General features: G+C 34.9%; 2 protein-coding genes across 4 annotated transcripts in view; one reads left to right on the top strand and one right to left on the bottom strand.

The window, feature by feature from the left end:
• The window catches only part of LOC125679461 (transcription intermediary factor 1-alpha-like), a 47,289-nt gene extending 42,733 nt beyond the window's left edge, over positions 1–4,556 (bottom strand). The window contains exon 1 of one of the 2 annotated variants that reach the window (XM_056157121.1): positions 4,528–4,556. The gene's annotated coding sequence lies outside the window, so the exon portion shown is untranslated. Of the gene's footprint in view, positions 1–4,521 lie in introns of both variants that reach the window. The other variant, XM_056157122.1, reaches the window with a different exon arrangement.
• A 2,727-nt stretch (positions 4,557–7,283) lies between these two features.
• Positions 7,284–23,524, top strand: LOC125679465 (lariat debranching enzyme A-like). Of its 2 annotated transcripts, none has more exons than XM_056157123.1 (11): positions 7,284–7,550; positions 10,415–10,620; positions 12,249–12,373; positions 13,768–13,848; positions 14,865–14,950; positions 17,738–17,962; positions 18,553–18,627; positions 19,305–19,447; positions 19,578–19,768; positions 20,475–20,651; positions 22,457–23,524. In XM_056157123.1, the coding sequence occupies exons 2-11, from the start codon at positions 10,424–10,426 to the stop codon at positions 23,134–23,136; spliced, it is 1,980 nt and encodes a 659-aa protein (XP_056013098.1). In that variant the 5' UTR covers positions 7,284–7,550; positions 10,415–10,423; the 3' UTR covers positions 23,137–23,524. The 2 variants fall into 2 exon arrangements, with proteins under 2 accessions (XP_056013098.1, XP_048774650.1); XM_048918693.2 differs by lacking the exon at positions 7,284–7,550 and adding an exon at positions 8,304–8,487.
• The last annotated feature ends 34 nt before the right edge of the window (positions 23,525–23,558 follow it).

The following is a 23,558-nucleotide window of genomic DNA, read 5'->3' on the forward strand; positions in this document are numbered from 1 at the left end:
TGAAGAATCAGGTGTTTAAGAAAATTGTTAGAGACACATGTATAGAATAAATGTACTTGTATTACAAAATCCAGGCATCACTCACATGGTAATCGGTGATCTGAATAACCATTTTACTCACAAATTCTTGTAAAACAACGCATGTTTAACCAACATACTACCGATCGTGGTAGCCTCGGTGGTTTGGGCGCTCACTTGCAATCAGTAGGCATAGCACCCGTTTCTTTAAATAAAGGTATACTAAGAATTAACACAAGGTACATGCACTGAACTTGAAATTACACCGCACGATACCCTCCTGAGAATGCCGATGTGTATTTGCTCTTCCAGAGAATATGCAATGCAAATGCATTCACTCCCGTTCTCTCTTTGAGACATAACATAGCTCAACAACTCGATTTAAAGCTAATTAAATACCTTGTGATAATTCTTGGTATACAGACGTCATAACTTTATTCTTTTAAAACCAAAACGTGATTCTGAAAGGAGGCCCGATCCCAGCATCCTGTCAAATCTAGACGTTTGACATAGGTACAAAATCTTTATTGAATTATGAAACATGACGATGCAAAACTGCAGATTGTCTTCTTCATATCATTCCATCTTGTCCATGAGAGTCAGAATTCTAAACCAAAAAAACCTTTCCGTAGACAACGAGAAGATCACTGGATCAAGACTCACTGCACTGCATTTCCATATGGACACAACAACGTATACAATGTAAAAACTTTGACTAGTCCAAACACACAAAGACATACTCATAGTCATAGACACCGTTCATATGAAAGACCAAATATACACGATGTCACATTTGATTCACTTTTATCTTACGTCAACAGACAATTAGGTCTACATCATATTCGCACTAAACTTTACTATATTCCATTGAGAATTTTGAATACGTTATTTGAAGAAGTCAAAGCTAGTCCATACTTTGATTTTCAACACCAGAATATAGACTGAATTCCATGTATGTTTCCCGTCACAGGCTCTTTAAACCACTGTTCGTTATGGATGAAAGATGAAGATAACGAACAGTGATCAATCTCATAACTCCTATAAGCAATACAAAATAGAGAGTTGGGCAAACACGGAACCCTGTACACACCGGAGGTGGAATCAGGTGCCTAGGAGGAGCCCCTGTCGACCGGTCACACTCGCCGTGAGCCCTATATCTAGGTCAGGTAAACGGAATTATCCGTATTCAAAATCAGTGTGCTAAAAACGGCCTAACAATCGATATGGAACACTTCAGACAGCATTTGACCAACATATAGGATTTATTGACAAACTAGATCGTTATAACGACCATAGAATTTGCGAAATGCTGACTTTAAACGAAACGTTTGAAATCCCTGCACTATCAACTTGTTTGTCAGTAGCTTGCCTCGATTTATAAACTGATCATATGCAGAACAAGCTAACAGAACAAGATATATACACCAAATGCAAGTGATAATGGAATATTGTTACATAAATTTTGGAAGTTGATAATCCTTCCGAATCATGCCGTCAGTTCCTTAAACTTAAATTTACTAATAAAGGAATAGATTCCGTCAACATAAGCAACATTCTTCGTCATGATAAAGTTCAGTCTTGTATTCCAGCATATTTCAAGTCTACACCCTGTATTTCTTACTGATATACTTCTACAATTGCATCCAAACTTTTTGATTACAAACTAATTTACAGTGCCTAGATATAGACCATTTTATACATAATCCATCTTCTTGTTCTTCGTCTTCTTTCAACTGTGGTCCAGCTGGACATATCATTACTAGTGATGTTGCTATAGATGAAAATGAGGACATGAAATTAATTATTTTTACAGGCCCTAAACTTCAAAAACAACCCTTACAAACATATATACATTGCTGGATCCTGTAAATGTTCAACAAAGCCCCTATCGTTGCTCCTCATGAAAATATTAACAGTTATAAAGGAGAACCTTCAAACGTACTGTGCAACAACATATACCAGAAGTATTATCAATTAAATATGGATTCTAAAACATTCTAAATAACTTTAAATAAATTGGAAATCACAAAACTTTTCTCAAATCTAAAACATCAAAACGTATGAGTTTTCAACACTTTACACGACCATTCCTCACGATAAGTTAAAGACTTCTTGACATCATAGACAGTTGCTTTTTCAACAGAAATTGAAAAAGGAAATGTTCATATCTAGTGATCAGTCATTTAAAAATCACTTTGTTAAACACCACTCTGAGTCTATGCACAAGTACATGCACTCTGCAGTTGATATTAACAATATCTTCGTAGCCTTTGGTGATCAGGTCTACCAACAGTCTGAAGGAATTCCCATGTGCACGAATTGTGCTCCTTTATTAGCGGACCTATTTTTATATTCTTTTATTCAGAAGCTTCTATATGAAAAGAAAAACTATCTTGCTGTGGCCTTCAACTCGACATTTGAATATACCAACGACGTTGTATCTATAAAGAAGAATATATATCGATTCAATATATCGCAGTGAACTTGAAATAAAAGACACCACAGAGTCTTTCACATCTGCTTCGTACTTACTAGTATATCTTATTGAACATAGATATTAACGGCAAACTAACGACTCAACGTTATGTGAAAAGAGATGATTTCAGCTTCTCCGTCGTCAACTTCTAATATATATATGTATATATATATACATATATATATATATATATATATATATATATATATATGTGTGTGTGTGTGTGTGTGTGTGTGTGTGTGTGTGTGTGTGTGTGTGTGTGTGTGTGTGTGTAAGGTGAAGATAACGAACAGTGATCAATTTCAAAACTCCTATAAACAATAAAAAATAGATAGTTGGGCAAACACGGACCCCTGGACACACCAGAGATAGGATCAGGTGCCTAGGAGGAGTAAGCATCCCCTGTTGACCGGTCACACCCGCCGTGAGCCCTATATCCTGATCAGGTAAACGGAGTTATCCGCGTCAAAATCAGTGTGCCAAGAACATCTTAACAGTCGGTATGAAACACGTCAGACAGCATTTGACCCAATGCGAGGTTGTACTGACGAAGTAGATCGTTATAACGACCATAGAATTTGCGAAATGCTGACTTTAATCAAGACACTAAAATCCAACAGCACTCAACATCTAAACTGTCGGATGCAAGGTCAAGCGCTAAAAACTAAAAATGACCAACGACACGAACAATAGTGATTTGTCAAATTTTTGGGACGAACTGTCCCTTCTTCAGAAGGAAAGAATATTTACATTGACAACTAAATATAAAAGGAAACTAACACTGCAACTAAACTACAAAACTTGATAAGAAACAAAACGTCTACATCATAATATTATTGAGTGTAATATGTGTCAATAGAAAAGTCTGTTCTAATCGAGCGTCAAGACTGAACTGAACTAATTAGTCCTACGCTGGGGTCAAGTCAAAAACAAAGAACTAGATCCAGTATAGGACTGATTAGCAGTAACTTGCTTTGGTTTAAAAATTGATCATACGCAGAAGATGCTCTGACGAATATAATCAGATGGGAATCAATCATCAAATGCATTGAATGGGATCTTACTACATAAATATGGGACGTTGCCGATGGAGAAGCTGAAGTCATCCCGTTTTGTCATAAAGTTGAGTTGTCAGTTTGCCGTTAACATCTATGTTCAATAAAATATTCAAATATGACGCATATATGGAACACTCTGTGGTATCTTTTATTTCGAGTTCACAAGGATATATGGAATCAACATATGAATGAAATGAACATTGGTAGTATTTGTAGAAAAGACGTCGTTGATATATCTAAATGATGAGTTGATGGACACAGCAAGATATGTTTTCTTCTCCTGTAAAGGCTTTTAAATAAATCATGCCTCATCAGAATATAAAACAAGTCATCTAATAAAGAAACACAATTCCAGTCTAATCAATTAATTGATGATTATCAACAGATTATCAACAGATATGTTATTTCGAATTGAACGATTTTTAATTTTATTTAATAAAATGATGATTTTTACCTCATAAAACACCACAATTCCCGGAGAGAGAGAGAGAGAGAGAGAGAGAGAGAGAGAGAGAGAGAGAGAGAGAGAGAGAGAGAGAGAAAAAACCACATTCTACTTCTACCTCCACTTCTTCCCTGATTATTTTGTGTCAATTAAGTGAACATTATTCATCGATGTTTTAAATATCTAATATTCAATCTCGATATTATCTGACTCATGCACTTTGTACATACATCAATATTCGAAGGAATTACATGTACATGACATTTTCAATCGAGAAAAGGAAGTAGAATAAAATTAATGGTATCGTAGGCATATGAGATTTTTTAAGTAATTTACTTGTGTTTGGGTTGTGATCTGAAAAACAATAAACATATAATAAAGAATTGTTTTTAGATAAATTGTATATTTTTAAAAACTACTACCTTTTTCACACCTTTTGCAAGAACAATAGTTATTGTCTATATTCATAATCACTTCCGAGTCCCGACTGTAATTTCCTCAGTAAATATCAGAACTCAAAGTACAAATACTAGTGAATAATTATCAGCACCAACAGAAATTATTAATATTATATGTAATAATATCAGTAGTTATCAGTACCAACACGGCAATCCCAGTAATTATAACTATTTGTCAGCAAACAATGACACCCACAGTACTTTTCCCGTCCATTAGTAAATTTAGCTGTATTTCGTATTCCTGATGGTCATTCTGTAGGTTACATGTACCACTGACTTCCTATCCCGTCATCGTTAATTTGTTCAGGCACTATGGTATCATCAGCAAACATAATGATTAAGACAAATAATATTGGGCCCAATACTGAACCCTGTGGGATTCCAATACAAAATAGATAGTTGGGCAAACACGGACCCCTGGACACACCAGAGGTGGGAGCAGGTGCCTAGGAGGAGTAAGCATCCCCTGTCAACCGGTCACACCCGCCGTGAACCCTATATCTTGATCAGGTAAACGGGGTTATCCGTGGTCAAAATCAGTGTGCCACGAACGGTCTAACATTCCGTCTGATACACTCCTCAAATAAATGTGATGCACCCTATATAAAGGTTACGGAAGATGGAAATTGTCTTCCATACACTTGGAGTATTCTTGCATTTGGCAATGAGAATTATGGTACTGAAATCAGAGTACGAATAATTATTGAGGTAGTGTTAAACAGAAAAATGTACCTCACCGTGTTATGGAGCATCCTCAACTGGCTCTGAAAATCTGCCAAAAGCATTTGCCATATATTCAAATGAATGTATTCCTTTCGGCAAATTTGATTAATCAGCAATAGAAATGATATTCAGCAGAGAAATAATGACGATAGTTACCTGGGAATTTGGTAATGTTTGCACTGAGAAGTGTGTTATGAAGACCACTTTTTCGGTTTATCCTGACTGTGGAAACATTGATCTTCATTGTCTGATTCAGCCCAGAGATATTAGGTCGGCCTGCGCATCAGTTACGTCATGTGGTCTTCTACATGGAGATATGCGAGAGAGAGAGTCGATCACTAGATTCCGAATCATTTTCTCACAGTGCGTATCATCGTAGTTGAAGGCAAATTAAAACTTGGAAATGCAAAGGTTGGTTGTTGGTTGATTGGTGTTTTCCGCCACACTCAAGAATTTTCAGTTATTTGATGGCGCCCAGTTTTTATTGGTGGAAGAGAGAACCCAGATACAATGTACCTGGGAAGAGACCACCGACGTTTTGAAAGTAAACTGGGAAACTTTCTCACTTACCGGCGCAAGCAGCATTCGAACCCGTTTCGACCAGAGGTGAGAGGCCGTGTGGTATTGAGCGCGATGCTCTAACTCCTCGGCCACGGAAGCAGACTCTCGGAGTTCCTCTAGAGGAAAGTAAGGAAGAGGCTGAGGCGCTGTCCACCCTTAAGACGAACCTACTTCAACTGACCTTCTTTCTCCAGACGAATTGGTCGGGAAATATATTCTGGTCCAATACGATAACCAAATATATTCAAGCATTGTGCTTGACTCTGATAAAATGAACAGTTTATATAAGGTAAATGCATCGAGTAGGGAAATCAGCCGAGGATTATTCCTTCTACTGCATGGCCAAAAACTATGACGGGGGAATGCTGGTATCAGATGAAAGATAGCCGTCGTGTTATTCAGGAACTACAGCTAATCAATCGGAAACACAACCAAGCATTGGGTCAAATGCTGTCTGATGTGTTTCATACCGATTGTTAGGCCGTTCTTGGCACACTGATTTTGACTACGGATAACTCCGTTTACCTGATTAAGATATAGGGCTCACGGTGGGTGTTACCGGTCGACAAGGGCTCCTCCTGGGCACCTGATCCCACCTTTGGTGTATCCAGGGGTCTGAGTTTGGCCAAGTCCCTATTTTGTATTCCTTGTGGGAGCTGTGAGATTGATCACTGTTCGTTATCTTCACTTTTCACTATGTAGGTAAAGAAATGCTGAAATATGTAGCTAGGGATTTGTAGATTAAATTAGCTACCAAGCGAAATATGTTCTTCTAGAATGATAAAGAACGTCCCATTTAGATTTGGTTAACGCATAGTTATGTAGGCCTAGTATATATTTAAATTCTCTCGTGTTACTTGGCAATTAAGTAACCCATCCATGAATTTATATAGTTTGTTGATCTTTGTACAAAATAGCCAAAAACTGTTTATGATATTTCATAGTTTTGGTATTATAAACATTTATATGAGAATTGTCTTCTTCTTTTTTCGGATTGGTTTTACTGTCACAATGATGTCCATCCCATTACTTATCAATAATATTAATTTTCTTATTACTATATTGGCCACTATAATGATCTCGATTTAAAAAAGAATGTACTGCAAATTATAATTCTTTGACATAGATATGAAATATATCAGTGTGTAATTTCCTTGCATTTAGAAAATGCAGAACAATATCAAGTTAAATTTTGCAAATTCCGAGGCGGAGTTAACTATATAGAACGGGAAAAGGCATACCGTATATATACTGTTTGTCCGCATTATAAACCTTTCATAATTCTTACACAAGATGAATGAATATTTTGTTTGATAAACAAAAAAATATCAAATTGTATTGTAGCAACACCAGAGACACGCTTTTCAGTTGTAGTATGTAAAATCCCTTATTTCTAATAAATGGGGTATTTTTTCTTCTTCTCCATTTCAGTTTTAAAGAAGTAAATGTCAAAATAAACATGCTAAAATTACAATATAAGAGTATCTATCATATCTGTAAGAAATACTTGTTTTATTATTATTATTAATTTCTTTTTTTTTTTTTTTTTTTTTGGTTGTTGTTGATGAAAATGATATATATGTTTATTAGATCTAATCAGTGTAAACTGTATCCGGAATTATTCTTTGTATCGAGTATAGTTTTATTACTTCCACTCTCACCGCACACTTCCTGTGTGTAAATCTCAGTCTCAGTCTGCCGCTAATTTTAACTTTGTCGGCTAAGCTAGAGAGTGTGAGACGAAGAAATGAAAAAACGCATATTTGGGAAATTTTGCAAATCATTTTGAGGAAAACCTTTTCAGCAAGTATGTATGTATTCAAGTTTGAAGCAGAACAAAGAACGCTGATGCCGCATGGCTGTTGGTACACTAGGCTGCCACCTGTGCGCTGTGTGTGCCTTGGCCAGTTTGGGAACACTTCCCCCATAGCGAGATATTCTCGGTAAAACGCGATTATCCCTCTCTAGCGAGAGTAAATATATCCCGTACAACCTAGAAAAACACCCGTGAACTACATCTTTTCGTGTTTCACGTGAAAAGAAGAAAAAGTGCTAAACAGGTTGGGAACACTTCCCCTATAGCGAGATATTCTCGCTAAAACGCGATTATCCCACACTAGCGAGAGTAAATATATCCCGTACAACCGAGAAAAACACCCGTGGAGTACATCTCTTCGTGTTTCATGTGAAAAGAAGAAAAAGTGCTAAAATGTCTGATACTTCTGCAAATATATTAATCAAAACAAAAACATTCACGATGTATATTGGATTTCAGACTGCTTCCCTCTTACGCAGCAACTTTGATATGCAATTTCTTGACTATGTTGTCAATTTTATAGAAACAATTTGCAACATGTTGAGTGTGTGTCACATTTATTCAGCGTCGCACGGGATTTGCCATTATCTTCAATAAAGATGCCAAAACACCTGTTTATGGTAATGTTTATTTCTCGCTAAAGAGGGATGATTGCATTTTAGCGAGAATATCTCGCTATAGGGGAAGTGTTCCCAACCTGCTAAAATGTCTGATACTTCTACAAATATATTATTCAAAACAAAAACACTCACGATGTGTATTGGATTTCAGACTGCTTCCCTCTTACGCAGCAACTTTGATATGCAATGTCTTGACTATGTTGTCAATTGCATAGAAACAATTCGCAACATGTTGAGTGTGTGTCTCACTAATTCAGCGTTGCACGGGATTTGCCATTATTTTCAATAAAGACGCCAAAACACCTGTTTATGGTAATGTTTACTCTCTCACTAAAGAGGGATAATCGCGTTTTAGCGAGAATATCTCGCTATAGGCAGAGCTGCCAACCCTCACGATTTTGGCGTAAGGCTTACGATTTTAGGGCTGAAAATACGCCTTACGATTTCACTGTACATCTTCCAATTTTCGCTTATTTGACATTTCAAATTTTTTAGAGCTGTCCGTCATTGGTTTTTACTTTTATAATAAACAAGCTATAGTCGTTACTATGTTTGTTTGCATAGTCTATATCTATACAGAGTCTCGATCATTTTAATGCTTTGAAATAAACGTTATGGCAGCTGCTACTAAACGTAAAGCATGTGTTGATGGAAATAACAACAATACTCCCCCAATGAAGAAAACCTAACGGAGCTAGAAATTCAAAGAACAATATGCAAGTACACTGTAAACATCTATATGTGTATTCGTTTCAAAGTCAGAAAGGGGGAGTTTGTATAAGTGTACAATCTGTTTGCCAAACTTCAACATTTCTCACGGCAGCGAAAATGACATAAAAAAAGAATTGCCCGAATAACTGATTCAGTATCTAAAATTATTTTTTTTAAAAATTGCCAGAATAGCTGACACAGTAACTGTAAAATTATATATCATTATACTAGTGTAACAATATTTTTTACACAAGTTTTTGAAAGTAAAATCAATAAAAGATGTATTTGATCTTTTGCAGTTGTAAAATGTATAACAATTAGTATGTGTAAATTCATTAAATTTGGATTTGAAATGTGCCTAAAATTGCTCAGGTTACATATTTATTCAGAAAAGATCTCCAGCAGCCTAGGCGCCCCCCTGACCCCCGCCTTACTATTTTCCATTTCATAATGTTGGCAGCTCTGTATAGGGGAAGTGTTCCCAACCTGTTGGCGGTTATATTAAGTAATCATATATATGTATTAAAATGAATTGCCCATATAACTCGCATGTATGATATGGGCCTGACTGTCTTGGTACAAACTTTGAGATCTGTTCAACATTCAAATTCATTTGATCAGAAATATTCAGAATTGCAGAACCTTTGAACCTACATATGACATGTGTGGGGATGCAATGCAGAACAATAGTTATAAAAATACATACTAAATTAATTAGCTATGATTAGGAATGGTAGTAGAACAAACCAGATTAAATCATTAACATTGTTAAACTAAAGCTTTTTAATCACTCAGCTTGAAAGTAAATATACTCCATTTACAAATATTTATGATCATGTGACATTGGATGTTGAATCTAGAAAGTAAAACAAACAGGGCTCAACACTAACTTTAAAAAGAACAAGACCTGTCGGACCAGCAACTTAAAATTGTGCTAAACCTGACCCCTAACATCACTAGACCTGACCTCTTTTATATTACATGTATGTGTTTCTCCATCTCTCAGTATCATAAATAACTTACTATGTGTTGAATAATTATTATGAAAATTAATCTGTCATCAGAATGATTGACACTGTTAAATTGGGGAAGATCATAGATAGTAGTTTTCTATTTCTGTTCAAATCCTTTGTTTTAAGGAAAACTACCTATTGTTTCAAATATTCCTTTTCATTGTTAAACATTTGAGGGGTTGGGTTGGTGATGTTTTCATAACAATAACATGCTCACTGGTCATCTCTGATCCTGAAGTATGCTAATTAACACCTGTCAGCACTGTCTCCTGTACTTGGGTAAATCTCCTACTCTGTAAGGTGCAACTCATTGTTTATCTAGAGGGCACCTGCCACCCAATTCATAACTCACTGTGTTTATTGAATTTCCAGCTACCTGTTATTCTTAATCTGTCCAGGTACATATATAAACAGGTCTGTCTCCAATTGTCAAGCTATGCTATATATGTGACCTAGTATAGTACTGAAGATATTTTGGACACAGTTTCAGCAAACCAAATGTATTAAACTTTCAGGGCAACAGGATGAAGATTGCAGTAGAAGGCTGTTGTCATGGAGAGCTGGATAAAATTTATGAAACCCTGGAGCACATTGAGAAGAAAAACAACATACATATTGACCTGTTGTTGATATGTGGGGATTTTCAGGCAGTGAGAAATATGGCAGATCTGCAGTGCATGGCTGTGCCTCAGCACTATCAAAAACTCAATACCTTTTACAAGTTAGTAGAAAACAAAAAATATGTTGTGCATAATTCTTGATAGTTTGGTTTTTTAAAATGAAATCACAAATGCATAGTAACTAGTTACAACTTTCATTGTACATGTAGTATCTAATAGAAATCTAATTACATTAACATATATACTTACATTTATTTGAAATATTTATGCATGATTATATTTTAGGGGTGCCACAATATGCTTGTCATACGATACGTATCACAATATTTTTAGGATGCTCTTAATGATTACAAATGAATAATTACACTACTTTTGGTATCATTTAATTGCACCTTACTGTTCCAACTGCATGTAATGCATTACATTACACATTACTTGAGAGTGCATTACATTACATAACACACAAATAGGCCAAGGGCAACATTCAATAAATATTTAAAGTATCAACTTACTATACGTTAGGTATTAAAACTAAAATGTTGTTCATTAAATACTTTTAACTCTTAAAGACAATATACATGAAGTTGATCTTTTAGTTCGTAAAGTCTAAAAATCAGTCACTAATATAATAAATTAATATAAACCTCCAAAATATCATCAAAGATTGAAGTAATGTAAATGTAATGGGACGTAATGTGCATAACAGTATATTGTCTACAAGTAATACATTACATTACCATTACTTGCAATGCAAAATTGGCCCATTGCACATTACGCCTCTATTACATTGAAATTGGCTGTCATTACATAACTAGTGTTAAATCTAAAGCAAACTAGCATGGCGCCATGCCCTTTTTAATTGCATCATGCCCTTCTTTCTCTATAAATTTTTTAAAAATATTTGTTAATATAATTAATTGTTCTTTATTTGTTCTTTATTTCACAAGGTTGAATGAAAAGTTTAAAATCAAGGCAGCAGATATTAACTTTTAAAGAGGCTAAATGATTATTCTATTACAATCATCGTATGATACAATGAAAGTGCTCCGAAATTGTCTTGCTGCGACGAAAAGTGTCCTTTTGAACATATGATATGTGTGCCCTCTCTAGATCCTAGATTTAACACTAATAACACATTACTGTTACCCCAGACCTGTTTCCAATACCGGAAGCCAATTTTACAACATGAGTTTAAAGCTAAATCAGACTATTCAAATTAATTCGGACTAAGAATACCGTATCGCAGCAGTATAGTGTAAAGTATCGTGAATCAAACCGTAGCGTAATATTATTGTGATATCCTGTCTCGCGGTTAATCGCTGCACCCTTATTAAATGTATGGAATTAACAAAGGAAAACAGATATGTTAACTTGTGCTCTTACAGGTACCATGGGAGTAGTGGAGATTACAATTCAATAATTTGAAGGAAAAAAAATAGGGAACAGAATATGTTTTAGTTCCTAGATTAAAGAATTGCATATCTGCACTGCACAGCAATTAAGATGACACATGGGTTACGTTGCAAAATGCATCTTACAAACCTGTATTAAAATGGTTTTCGTTTGATATTTCTGTTGAATACTGTGAGATTCTGTAGTCAGATACAATACACAAATACAGGGAACAAACGGTACATGCAGACACTTGTCTAAATGTGATTCTTCATGATAAATGTGCTGGTAAAGTAAATGTTGTAAAAGGGGTCTAATTTGATTATTATATCAACAGGTACTACTCGGGGGAGAAGAAGGCACCATATTTGACAGTGTTTATAGGAGGGAACCATGAAGCTTCAAACTATCTTCAAGAACTGCCTTATGGAGGATGGGTGGCGCCAAACATATATTATATGGGTATCATGTAATATTAATGAGACACTTTTAACATGTTTAAAGGCCAAAATTTGAAGCCTTGTCCTAAAATTTACCTGGTAAAAGTTGAAAGATTTGATACTAGTAAGTACAAGTGAGAAATAATGAGGTAGATATTGATTGACATAACCACCTTACCTGAGATTTTCCTACCCCACCCTGGTGTAAAAATCTTGGCCTTTAAGCATTAGCATTTACATGTGGATGATGTCTTCGATATATATGTTTGAATCTTCATAAATGTACATATGTACCTGTAAATTACATGTAAGGATTAAAGTTTCATTTTGTAGATTTGAAATTTTTTGGGCAATTTTCGAGGTTTTTGTTTCAATGAAAAATTGTAGTTTTTTTTTTTATGTAAACGAAATGTTTAGACAAAAATGCTTTAAAATTATTTTCTTTATTCTTTACATGAGATTTTTTTATTGATATGAAATCTATTCGTTGGGTAACCTGTATTACTGATCTGCTGATGGCTACTATTCAAATCAAGACAGCAAACACATCCCTTGCTGCTTGCTTGAATAAGTCATTATTTGCTATGTAGCTGTGAGTTCTGATTGGTTAATAAGCCAGGTGTAAATTTCCAAAAACCCTGCTGAAGCCAGAGGTAAATAAAGTGATGTCACAATGCAATGTGTATTTACAAACATAATAAAAAGTTTTAGTACATTTTTTCCTCATAGTATTTGTCATAATTCAATGCATGTGTTGTGATGTCAAATTATTAATGCCCACAGCTTGTAAAGCATGTAAAACATCTGACATGAAATTCCTTATTTTAATCACTAAGTAATTACATGTAGTACCATTTGGTCACTTAGATTGATTTGTAACACATGTACAATTAAGGATGTAATGGGATATACCCATATATTATCCAAGCAGCCTGCAGAACATGGAATACAACTCAGGGAAATCAAGTTTGGTTATGTTAGGGTCACAGAAGGGGGTCAAAATTTTTATGGGAATAATTTTTTTTTTTTAAATTATCTTAAAATCACGGCAATGGGGAAATTTAAGGTGACTCAGATAAGTGATGTCACCCATGTGTCTTGTTTATCTAATGTGACCAAATGGGAACAATCCAAACACAGTTTCATACAATAGCCAATCCTAAATTTTTGAACAATGAAATATAACCTTTATATGATCTGTAAACTCTTGTATATATGTTTGTTTTACTTTCCTGTTCAAAGTGTCAAAATCTTTGCACTCTTATGCCTCATGTGAGGCTTTGAGTGAATAAAGGTTTCCAAAAAAAAAGTTTCAAGAATGCACAGTCTTGATATATCTTGCTATGCTTAAAATTTCTGTGATTTTCAAAAATTGGCTTTTATATGTTGTTGACACTGACATTTTTTTATTTCCAGGCTATGCTAGTGTGATTCAGGTTGCAGGAGTCAGAATAGGAGGGTTGTCTGGGATTTTTAAGGGCAGAGATTATAATAAAGGCAAGTACTAATGAATGATGCTGTGTACATCAATTGATTTGTATTTATAGCTGAATATCCAAATCTATCTATTTTAATTATGTTTCATTCATTATTATTTGGGTAAATTTTGCTTAGACTGATTGGTGCTGAGAGGTAATTATGTAAACTAGGTAATTTAATTTCAATTTTAATTGATTCTCACACTCCCAAGATCCAAGCTACATGAACAAGTCAATCAGGAAAAAAATGCCATTTAAGGACATGAATCCCCCCCCCCCCCCAATTTGTTATAGAGTTTTGTAAAACTATTTGTAAGTCTTTTAATATTGCTGATAACCCATGTTTACCACAAAATATTTCTATGAGACCACCTATATTTTGGCATTCTTCACAAATCTTAAAAATTCTATGATAAAACATTACCCCAAAATTGAAATCCTTCAAAAATGTTTTTCTTTTTTTTTTGGTGCATATCATGTAATGACTCATGTAAACTCAACAAAATCTTACTTCATTTGGTGCATCGATATATCTTGGGTATCTTATGACTTACTTGACCATGTAACGTGAGGCAGGCAGTTGTTATCATTAGCGTACAAGGTCAATCTGAGTGTGTTAAAATATGACTTATCACCTGTGAAGGATGTCTGTCCGTTTACACAATGAATTGGGGGTCAAAAATTGTACATTAATTTAAATACATTGATGTATGTTTTGAAAATTCAGTATTATGGAGTTTGATCCGATGATTTTTATGGTATACACACATATAAAACTAAATCACTAAACTACATTCGCACAGCTAAGATATTTATTTCTTATAATTTGATATTGACAAGGCCTAAGGGAAAGTTTGAATAAGTAATAAAATGTGACCACATGTGACACTTTTTTTGGCTAATATAGTTGTTACACTTAACCATTGCTTATACACTTTAGAGTTTGAATTCATCAGTCAATACACGTGTATTTGTACTAATGTTCATCAACTTCTATGATTTGAATCAACACTTTTCATTGTTTTTCTGCAATAGGTCACTTTGAACATCTCCCATTTGATAATGAAACAAAAAGAACAGTTTATCATGTCAGAAGTTTTGATGTCTTCAGATTAAAACAGGTACTGTAAACCATGGATACATGATATATAGTTTATATACACACATATACAGTATAATCTGTCTAAACGGGCTATGTGTGGTTCCAAAGAAATTGGCCGGTTTGCACAGAGTCCGGAGTGCAGAATGTTGACAAGAATGAGAGTTGCTTCCCTTGTATTCTCTATCTATGCATACGTGTGTAATGATTGCTAACGTTGTAATATATCACAAAGGAATTCAAAATGTAAAAATATAAATGTCAGTGTTTTATTGTCGTGCTCATTAGAAAAAAATTCAATTTTTATTAAACAGTTTAAAATCTGGGAATTATTCGCACAATTTTCTGTTGGTAAATTGTCGATTTCGTCTACATCATCACCGTTATCAAGTGCTACATTATGTACGTTCGTCAAGTTTGTGTTGTGTTCGTTTAAAATTTGTCTTTCCCAGCTTTCATTGTAAATGTATCGCTTTCAACTGTCTCAATTTGTGAAACGGAAACTAATGTAATGCTGAGTGATCGACCGGACATGGCGAGTTGTGCTAACTAACTGCATATCATCACTGTCTGACTCGCCGTAGTGCTCCGAGAAGTCCACGAGGGGAAACCCTGCTTTTGGAAAACATAACGGGATTGTTGCTGATTTTTTTTTATTCCAAGAATGTATCGAATTCATCGATTAATTGAACTTTGTCTTTTAATGTCAGTTCTCGTCTCTGTCGTTAGGGGGAGGGCGCCATTACCTCGTGCGTGGTGCTGTCATTATTGAAAAGTGCACCCCTAAAAATCAGGTTTTATTTTAAACTGATCGCGACTCATCGTTAGTTGCACTCTTTTACTTACCTGTGGCTTCCCTTAAGACACCCTTTGTGTACACCGCGTGTGATCGACCGAATACCGACAGGTTGGTCATCGTGGGGTTGCTGGTTTAAATGCAATAATTAGAGCTAATTACAAGCAGTTGGGACCTTGTGTACACCGAATACCATTGACCGCAACAATTAGGGTGGTGTATCATCGAGGGGCCGGTTTACGCAGGATAATTAAAGTTAATTGATAGCAGTTGGGACTGTGTAAGCCGGCCGATATACAGAATACACAGTACCCGGAGTACAGGGAATTATTAATAAAGGATTTGTTAAAGAAATGTTAGGGACTATATTTTGTGGCCGGAATTGACACAGCGCCGGAGTACTCAGAGACCGGTTTGGACAAATTATACTGTATATAGCATTGGAGAGTGTTATATAGAAAAGAGTGGGTATAACATATATACCTGTATTTGTATAGCATTTGGGAGTGTTATATAGAAAAGAGTGGGTATAACAGGTGTAGAAGGTCTTAAATTTGGAATTATATTAAAGATATTTCAGTTTGTATACTTTTGTACAATGTACTTAAAGGGACTGATTCACAATTTCCCCCCAAATTTTGTTTTTCACTTTAAATGATCAAAATCTGCAGTCTAATATGTTTAGAAGGTTTCATAATAAAATTAAGGTTATTCATCATGACAGAAGCTCATTATAGAGAGTTTATTATTTGTTTTGAAAACAAAGATTGAGGTGTGTTATTGTTTACGTCAAAATAAATGGATATTGATCCAAGTTTATTATATATATCACATCTCAAGTATACTGTAGGTAAAATGTGTCATTTAAAAGTTAAAATTTGTAATTGTACAAAATGAAGATGTTTTAAATTACAAAATTAACGGTTCATTGGTTTGTTTGTTTAATATATAAAAAGACTCAAGTCTTTGTTTACATAACACAGAATCAAAACTAAGATATTGCTCTTATCCTTGCATTCAGACGGTCCAAATTTTGGTTGTCAACTTTGAATGTGTTATATTTTTAATTTTTAACATAAAAAATGAAAAATATTTCTTTCGAAAAACGTGAACCAGTCCCTTTAAGGAAGTAAAAGTGAATGAATTAAAAACTGATTGATATTTAACAAGTATTGTGCAAGCATTTCACATATTCTATGATAATTATAATGATCCAATTTACAAATAAAATCTGTCACTAGGTGTCCCACCTCTGTCGCATCAAGGGATGTTAGCCCTACTCTCGCTTTCATACAGCCACATTTTCCAAATCACAAAAGGCAACGTTTTATTGAGAATTTTAAAACTGTAGTGATATATATATATATATATATATATATATATATATATATATATATATAGATAAAGCACAGAAATAGCAACAAACTCTTAAATGAACATAACTGTCCTAAGTGAAGAAATATTTAATACTTGTCTAGATGGTCTAGCGTGCTGGTTACATGTCGTGAGTTCAACCCTGGGTAGGGGCAGAAATATATATATATATATGTATATAATAAGTTATAAATTACAGTAAAAAATGGCACCAAAATATGTTGTTTGTGAACTTCCTCCTTTGGTTTTTACTAATAGCAGAAAATGTTAATTTTTTTTTGAAAAGAAAAAAACCTTTGCCAAAAAAGACATCCTTACATGTATGCTTATCCATGTGGTACTTACTTGCATTAAACAGTGCAAGGCTTCCGTTCCTGAGTGGTTAGAGCATCGCGCTCAAAATCACATTGCCTCTCACCTCTGTCGGTGTGGGTTCGAATCCCGCTCGCGCCGGTAAGTGAGAAAGTTTCCCAGTTTACTTTGGGAAGGTTGGTGGTCTCTTCCCAGATACATTGTATCTGGGTTCTCTCTTCCACCAATAAAACCTGGGCGCCACCAGATAACTGAAAAATTGTTGAGTGTGGCAGAAAACATCAATCAATCAATCATAATGTACAGCAATACAAGAATTCTTTTCAGATATCTAGACCAGTTGATATCTTTCTGTCGCATGACTGGCCCAGGGGAGTGTATAACTTTGGAAACGTGAACATGCTGCTGAAAAAAAAGCAGTATTTTCGAGAGGAAATAGAACAAGATCGACTTGGGAGTCCAGCAGCTAAAGACCTCCTGTATCACATTAAGCCAGATTACTGGTTTGCTGCTCATCTGCATGTTAAATTTCCAGCCATTATTCAGCACCAGGTCAGTGTAATCTGGTAACATGTTACATGTGCAAATATGTTCCATATATATTGTAATATCTCTAGAGATCCTAAGATATTATACATATAGATACAAGTAGATTATTTTAGAATTTTTTTTTTTTGCATAAATCGAGTATAAAGAAATGTCAACATGTTTAACATGCCCCTTCAAAGAGTGAAGGGCATATTGTGTTAGTGGTCTTCCGCATCTTAGGCAACGAACAACTGGGAAATGCGTTAAATCACAGATACTGATCCATTCATACTTGGTAGAGTGATCCACAATCCCTATTGCTCAGTATTAAAAAGGTCTCTGTCAGGCCAGACAGGCTTTAGGGTGTGCAATGGATAACTGGAGAATGCTTTTCATCTCAGATTCCATGCTCATATATAAAATAAGCACATAATTCCTGTAGTTCAGCAGGTCATTATGATCAAAGTCAAGGTCACTACCAAGCCAGAAAGTGTTTATCTTGTACAACTGGAAAATGCTTTACTCACAGATTTATGCTTTGTGCATCAGATAACTGGAAAGTACCTTGCAGACTGTATACACTTTCACCAATGCAGATTTAATTCTTTTTACAGGCTGCAGATGGAAATCAGAAGATTACAAAGTTTCTATCTCTTGATAAATGTTTACCCAGAAGAAAGTTCTTACAGGTATATAAACTGCAATGGATGTTAGAGAAATTTTGCTCCAAACTTTTTATAATGTCTGGAGTAAAATTTACTAAAATCATCTAAATAATACATATTTATTACAAATGGAACAGTTATTTAGTTAGAACAATGACAGATTAAAAGTTAAAAATATATAAGATTTATAAATAGTGTTTACACTTGATTTATCTTTCCAATTAAAATTCCTTTGTTCTATGTAACATATAACCAAGCATAGGTACATGTAACTAATTTACGCCGCAAATCCTAATGATCCAATTTAATTTGTATATCCCCACAAGTGAAGTTTGAGAGTGTATTAGTTTCAATTTATCCACAGAGACATTTTCTCCAGAGGTTTTCTTGGAATTGATCATTTACTATTACCAATTTTTGTATAGCATGTGAACCTGTGCACCTAATATTTTCATATTGAATCCATCGGTTTTGAAAAAGTTATTTGTAGATATTTTCATTATATTTCTGTACACTCTGGCAGTATACCCCTCCACAAACAACTTTTGTGGTCTGTTGGTTTCATCATGTCTGTTCATCTTTTCATCCATCCATTATTGATTGAAGTTAAACAATGAAAATTTCCCCTTTTAAATGCACTACAGATGTAAATTCAAGTTATCCATTTAAAGACATTTCTGATGGGCTGTCATACTCTATAGATTTTAGACATACCACATGATGCAGATAAGCCAATGAAAATTGAGCTGGATCCTGAATGGCTCTCCATTTTGAAATCTACCAATCATCTAATGAACCTTACCAAGATGGTTAGATACATGCCTGGTCCTGGTTCCAGTGAAAGGTGAGTGATCCATATAAAGAAAAAGTGGTCTAATCAGTTCTCCATTTGAGGTGACAAGGATTTCTGTTGGAAATCAACTTTGAGCAAATGTGATTATGCAGTACACCATTCTTTATTTTCACTATTTTAGGTGGGATTTCACAGTGACAAATGAAAATATCAACCAGATACTGGAGGACTTTGGTGGAGATTTGTCACTGCCAGAAAATTTTGAGAGAACTGCAGCAATTCATAATCCAAATGAACCAATGAAGAACTCTCCACCATCTCTTGTCATCAATCCTCAAACAACTCTACTGTGTACCATGTTGGATCTTACAGGTTCATTACTATAGTCATTGTAAAATGAATAATTCTATGTCTGCAGTAAAGCAAGGGGGAGGGGGTAAGTCTCATTCAGTTTGAATGAAAATGTATGTGCAGTGCTGCTGTCATCTTTATCATATAAAACTCTGAGAAGTTTATCAGTTGACATTCTGAGAAGTTTATCAGTTGACATTGGACCAATGTCATATGAAATCATTAGTTTTAATGAAAAAAATTTCTTGAGTACTGGTTATTCAGGCAAGCATAACTGAATTGTTTACTAGACCCAAAAGAAAAATGTGGAAATAACGTGAGCCAATGTGCTAATGCTTGCTTTGCTGCATGCAAAGTATGTAAGGAATTTAAAGCCACATGATTTAGCTGGGCATTTAGATGATTTACGGTACAGACCAAATGCTGGGTTTAGGATAACTGAACACACACTTCCTGTAATTTGTATCATGTGGCATTTTGTTATTAGATGTTATCAAATGCATATGCCATACGAAACTGATCATTATTTATTGAGTCTTTAACTGCTACCTAAAAAAAAAAGTTTTTAACATTGATCTTTATGCCATGAAATTTAGTGGGTTTCAATCCCTATGACAAGACATTGCACTTATAGGAACTAGTAACCATAGGCTATGCTATCACCAGGGGCATTTATGTTTCAAAATCCTTCTTGCACTTTGTTCATATTCATCTTCATAAATTGTAGACCCAAATGCAGTATTCTTGGGGAAAGACTCGCACATCAAGATGGAGGATTTGTCAGCAATGGAGTCAGCTGAAGACATCGAAAGTGAGACAGCAGGGGATGATGATGAGGGAGATGGTGTGGAAGATGATGATGATACAGAATACGAGTCAGAACCAAGCTTTACATCCATGTCAGGTACACGTAGTCTTACATATTTAATGTAGTGAATTAGGGAGAAACAATACAGTATATGATTTATTTATTTTTTAATTTGAACATTAAAAAAATCTGAATTGGGAAAGCTGCAATGTAAGGACAATTTATTTTTATGTTTTTATACATACATGTACATATATAATGGTACAACAATGTCCGTACACCCATCAGTCCGTTCAGGGTTTTCTGTTTCTGTTTTAATTTTCATTACTCTGTCACATATCAAGATGAAACTTCCTGCGTAGCTCCTTTTTGGGTCACTCTAGATTATGCTACAATTTTGATTCCTTTCTACCTATTTTGCAGGAGTTTTACCCCTTTATTTGAAGGTTTAATGTTATATGGAGAGTACATGGGTTGTCCATTTAACTCCTTACAGTTTTCAATTTAGAACATCTTATATTGCATGTAGTATTGAATGTGTGTATGTGGCAAGGATTTTGATTTTCTTCAATTTTTTAGAAAATAACATGTTCAGGGATTAAAATTAACCCTTAAAATTAAGTAGCCAAACGGGCTACCAATTTTCAAATTTCACTAGCCCAGAATGAGATTTACTAGCCCATATAACAAAGAGCACATTTTGTCAGAAATATTCACTTTATTATTTATTATTCACTGCATTTACTCTCACTCATGGTCTTTTTCCTTTTCCATGCTTGGGGAACGTTTTGCAGGCCATGCAAAACATGCCTAGCTCTAATCTCGGCGGCAGAGATTCGGCTTGGCTGAATATTTGGGCTGACGCCTTCACGAAGGCGTCAGTCCAAATATTCAGCCAAGCCGAATCTCAGCCGAGCTCATCGTCTAACTCCAACCATGGTTTGTTTTCCTTCCACGAAATTTGGAATTCTCTTTCTTGTCAGTTCGTAGTTTTTATTCTATTCGCTCTTTTGTTTATTTTTGGGATCGGAAGCCTTTATCCCTTCAATAAATCTCCATATCATGCTTTTCGGGCTAATCTTCGCCCATGTGCAACTTAACTAACAGGAAACATATGATGCAACGTAAATGTAGATACCCATATGCACCATTTAAAATTCCGTAATATTACTACGTAACGCACCTCGTTAAAAAAAGTCGTATAGAGATTTTGTCGATCGTATTTTTATTATTTCATTTAAAAAGAAAACAAACAACTATGATTTCAATGAGAAACCGTGTTTATCACCGATGTTACAACTTTGGACACAGAGGAAATTCTGGTCGCCAACCGGGCCAGTGCCTTATGACGTTTTTGTTGCCCGTACCAGTAATTAGTCGCCTCAGGCGACCGTTAATTTTAATCCCTGATGTTGATCAGTTTTGAGGAAAGATTTGAGATACATGTACATGGTTTGTCCATCTAGCTTCTCTTATACTTTTAAAGCTAGGACTGTCCTATTTTACAGAGTTAGGAAATATTACAAAGTGGTATCGTGGTTTGTCCATTTAACTTCTTGCACAGTTTTTAAGCTAAGGCCTTTGTAAAGAATTTGAGGATGTGTGTATTGCAAGGATTTTGATTTCCAATACATTTCTATGATTTTTTAAAAAGTTACAGGTTGTTGAATGTAGTCATGTTATGGAAAACACCTTAATAAAAATACCCTACATAATTACATGTAAGCTTGTGTCGGGCATATTATACACTGTTTGTGGTATTCTTTTTAAAAAATCATCACCATCTTGTTTGATGGAGCTGTCCATTGGAGAGTTATAGCCCTTGGTGTATGTTTTCGTGTAACACAAGTTTCTGATTTTATATGGACATGTTGTATATGGATATCAATTTGTAATTTCAGGCAGCGAAAGGAGTTTCTTATCCTCAAGTAATGCAGATGACAGTTTCTTCTCCAGCAATTTAGATATCTCAACTGATGATCAAAATACAAGTTATAACCCGGACGAGATTTCCATCTCAGATAATGAAGATGAATTCGACGAAATCATGGCGGCACAAAAAGAGGCTCAAAAGTGTGATTCATCAGATGAAAAATTAGCATCACCACTCAAAAATGTTAACATTGACTCGGAGAGTTCATCCCTAAATACTTCTATAAGAAGTTCTGAGGATGAAAAAACATCTCCAGTGAAGAGTGCAATTTCTGTGGACAGCAAGTCAGTTTCCCCAAGTATGGGCTCCTTGAATCAATCTGATATTGATGATGCTGACCCAGAGCTCCTAGAGATCTTGGCTGTTCAGAAAAAACACAAAGATTCTAGTTCTGAGTCACAGTCACTTATTGAATTGGCCATTCCTAACAGTGATGAAGAATTAAAAGAAATTCTTAAAGAGCAAAATGCGCTTACATCACAAGGAGCTGTCAAACCATCAAGTCCGGCTGCAACGGAGAATAATAGTGTAGCGGACAGTGATAAATCAACACAGAAAAGAAACGATGGAACAGAGTGCGAAGAGAGTCCGCAGACCAAGAGGTTGAAGCGCCGTAATCAGCAGCTATATACAGATTGTGATAGCTGATATTCATACTCTTCTGACTCGGAATTTTTTTTGGATACAATGTGATAATTAAATGAAATTTTTATGAGAGAAATGAAATATACCACTGACATCAATTTACACCAGATTTATTTTTAAAAAGAATTTTTTTTCCAAATTTTGTTATAAGAGTTACAAGAGGAGGATTACAGAAGACATCATTTAGAATTCAATCTCATTCAAAACAGTAAAAGGTTTTGTTTCAACAAGCCTACTTCATTATTGGTATAAAATCACAAATACTCAGTGCATTGGTGGAAATAACAAAAATGTACAAGTAAGGCTCATGCTTGTTAAACAATGTTGAAAACAATATTTTAAATTGAATTTCATAACAATAAATTTACATTGATTGTGTCTGGAACACAAAGTATGTTTGTTTATTTCAGATTATTTACATTCAG

The sequence above is a fragment of the Ostrea edulis genome, chromosome 2, assembly GCF_947568905.1.
Source record: "Ostrea edulis chromosome 2, xbOstEdul1.1, whole genome shotgun sequence".
NCBI lineage: Eukaryota > Metazoa > Mollusca > Bivalvia > Ostreida > Ostreidae > Ostrea > Ostrea edulis.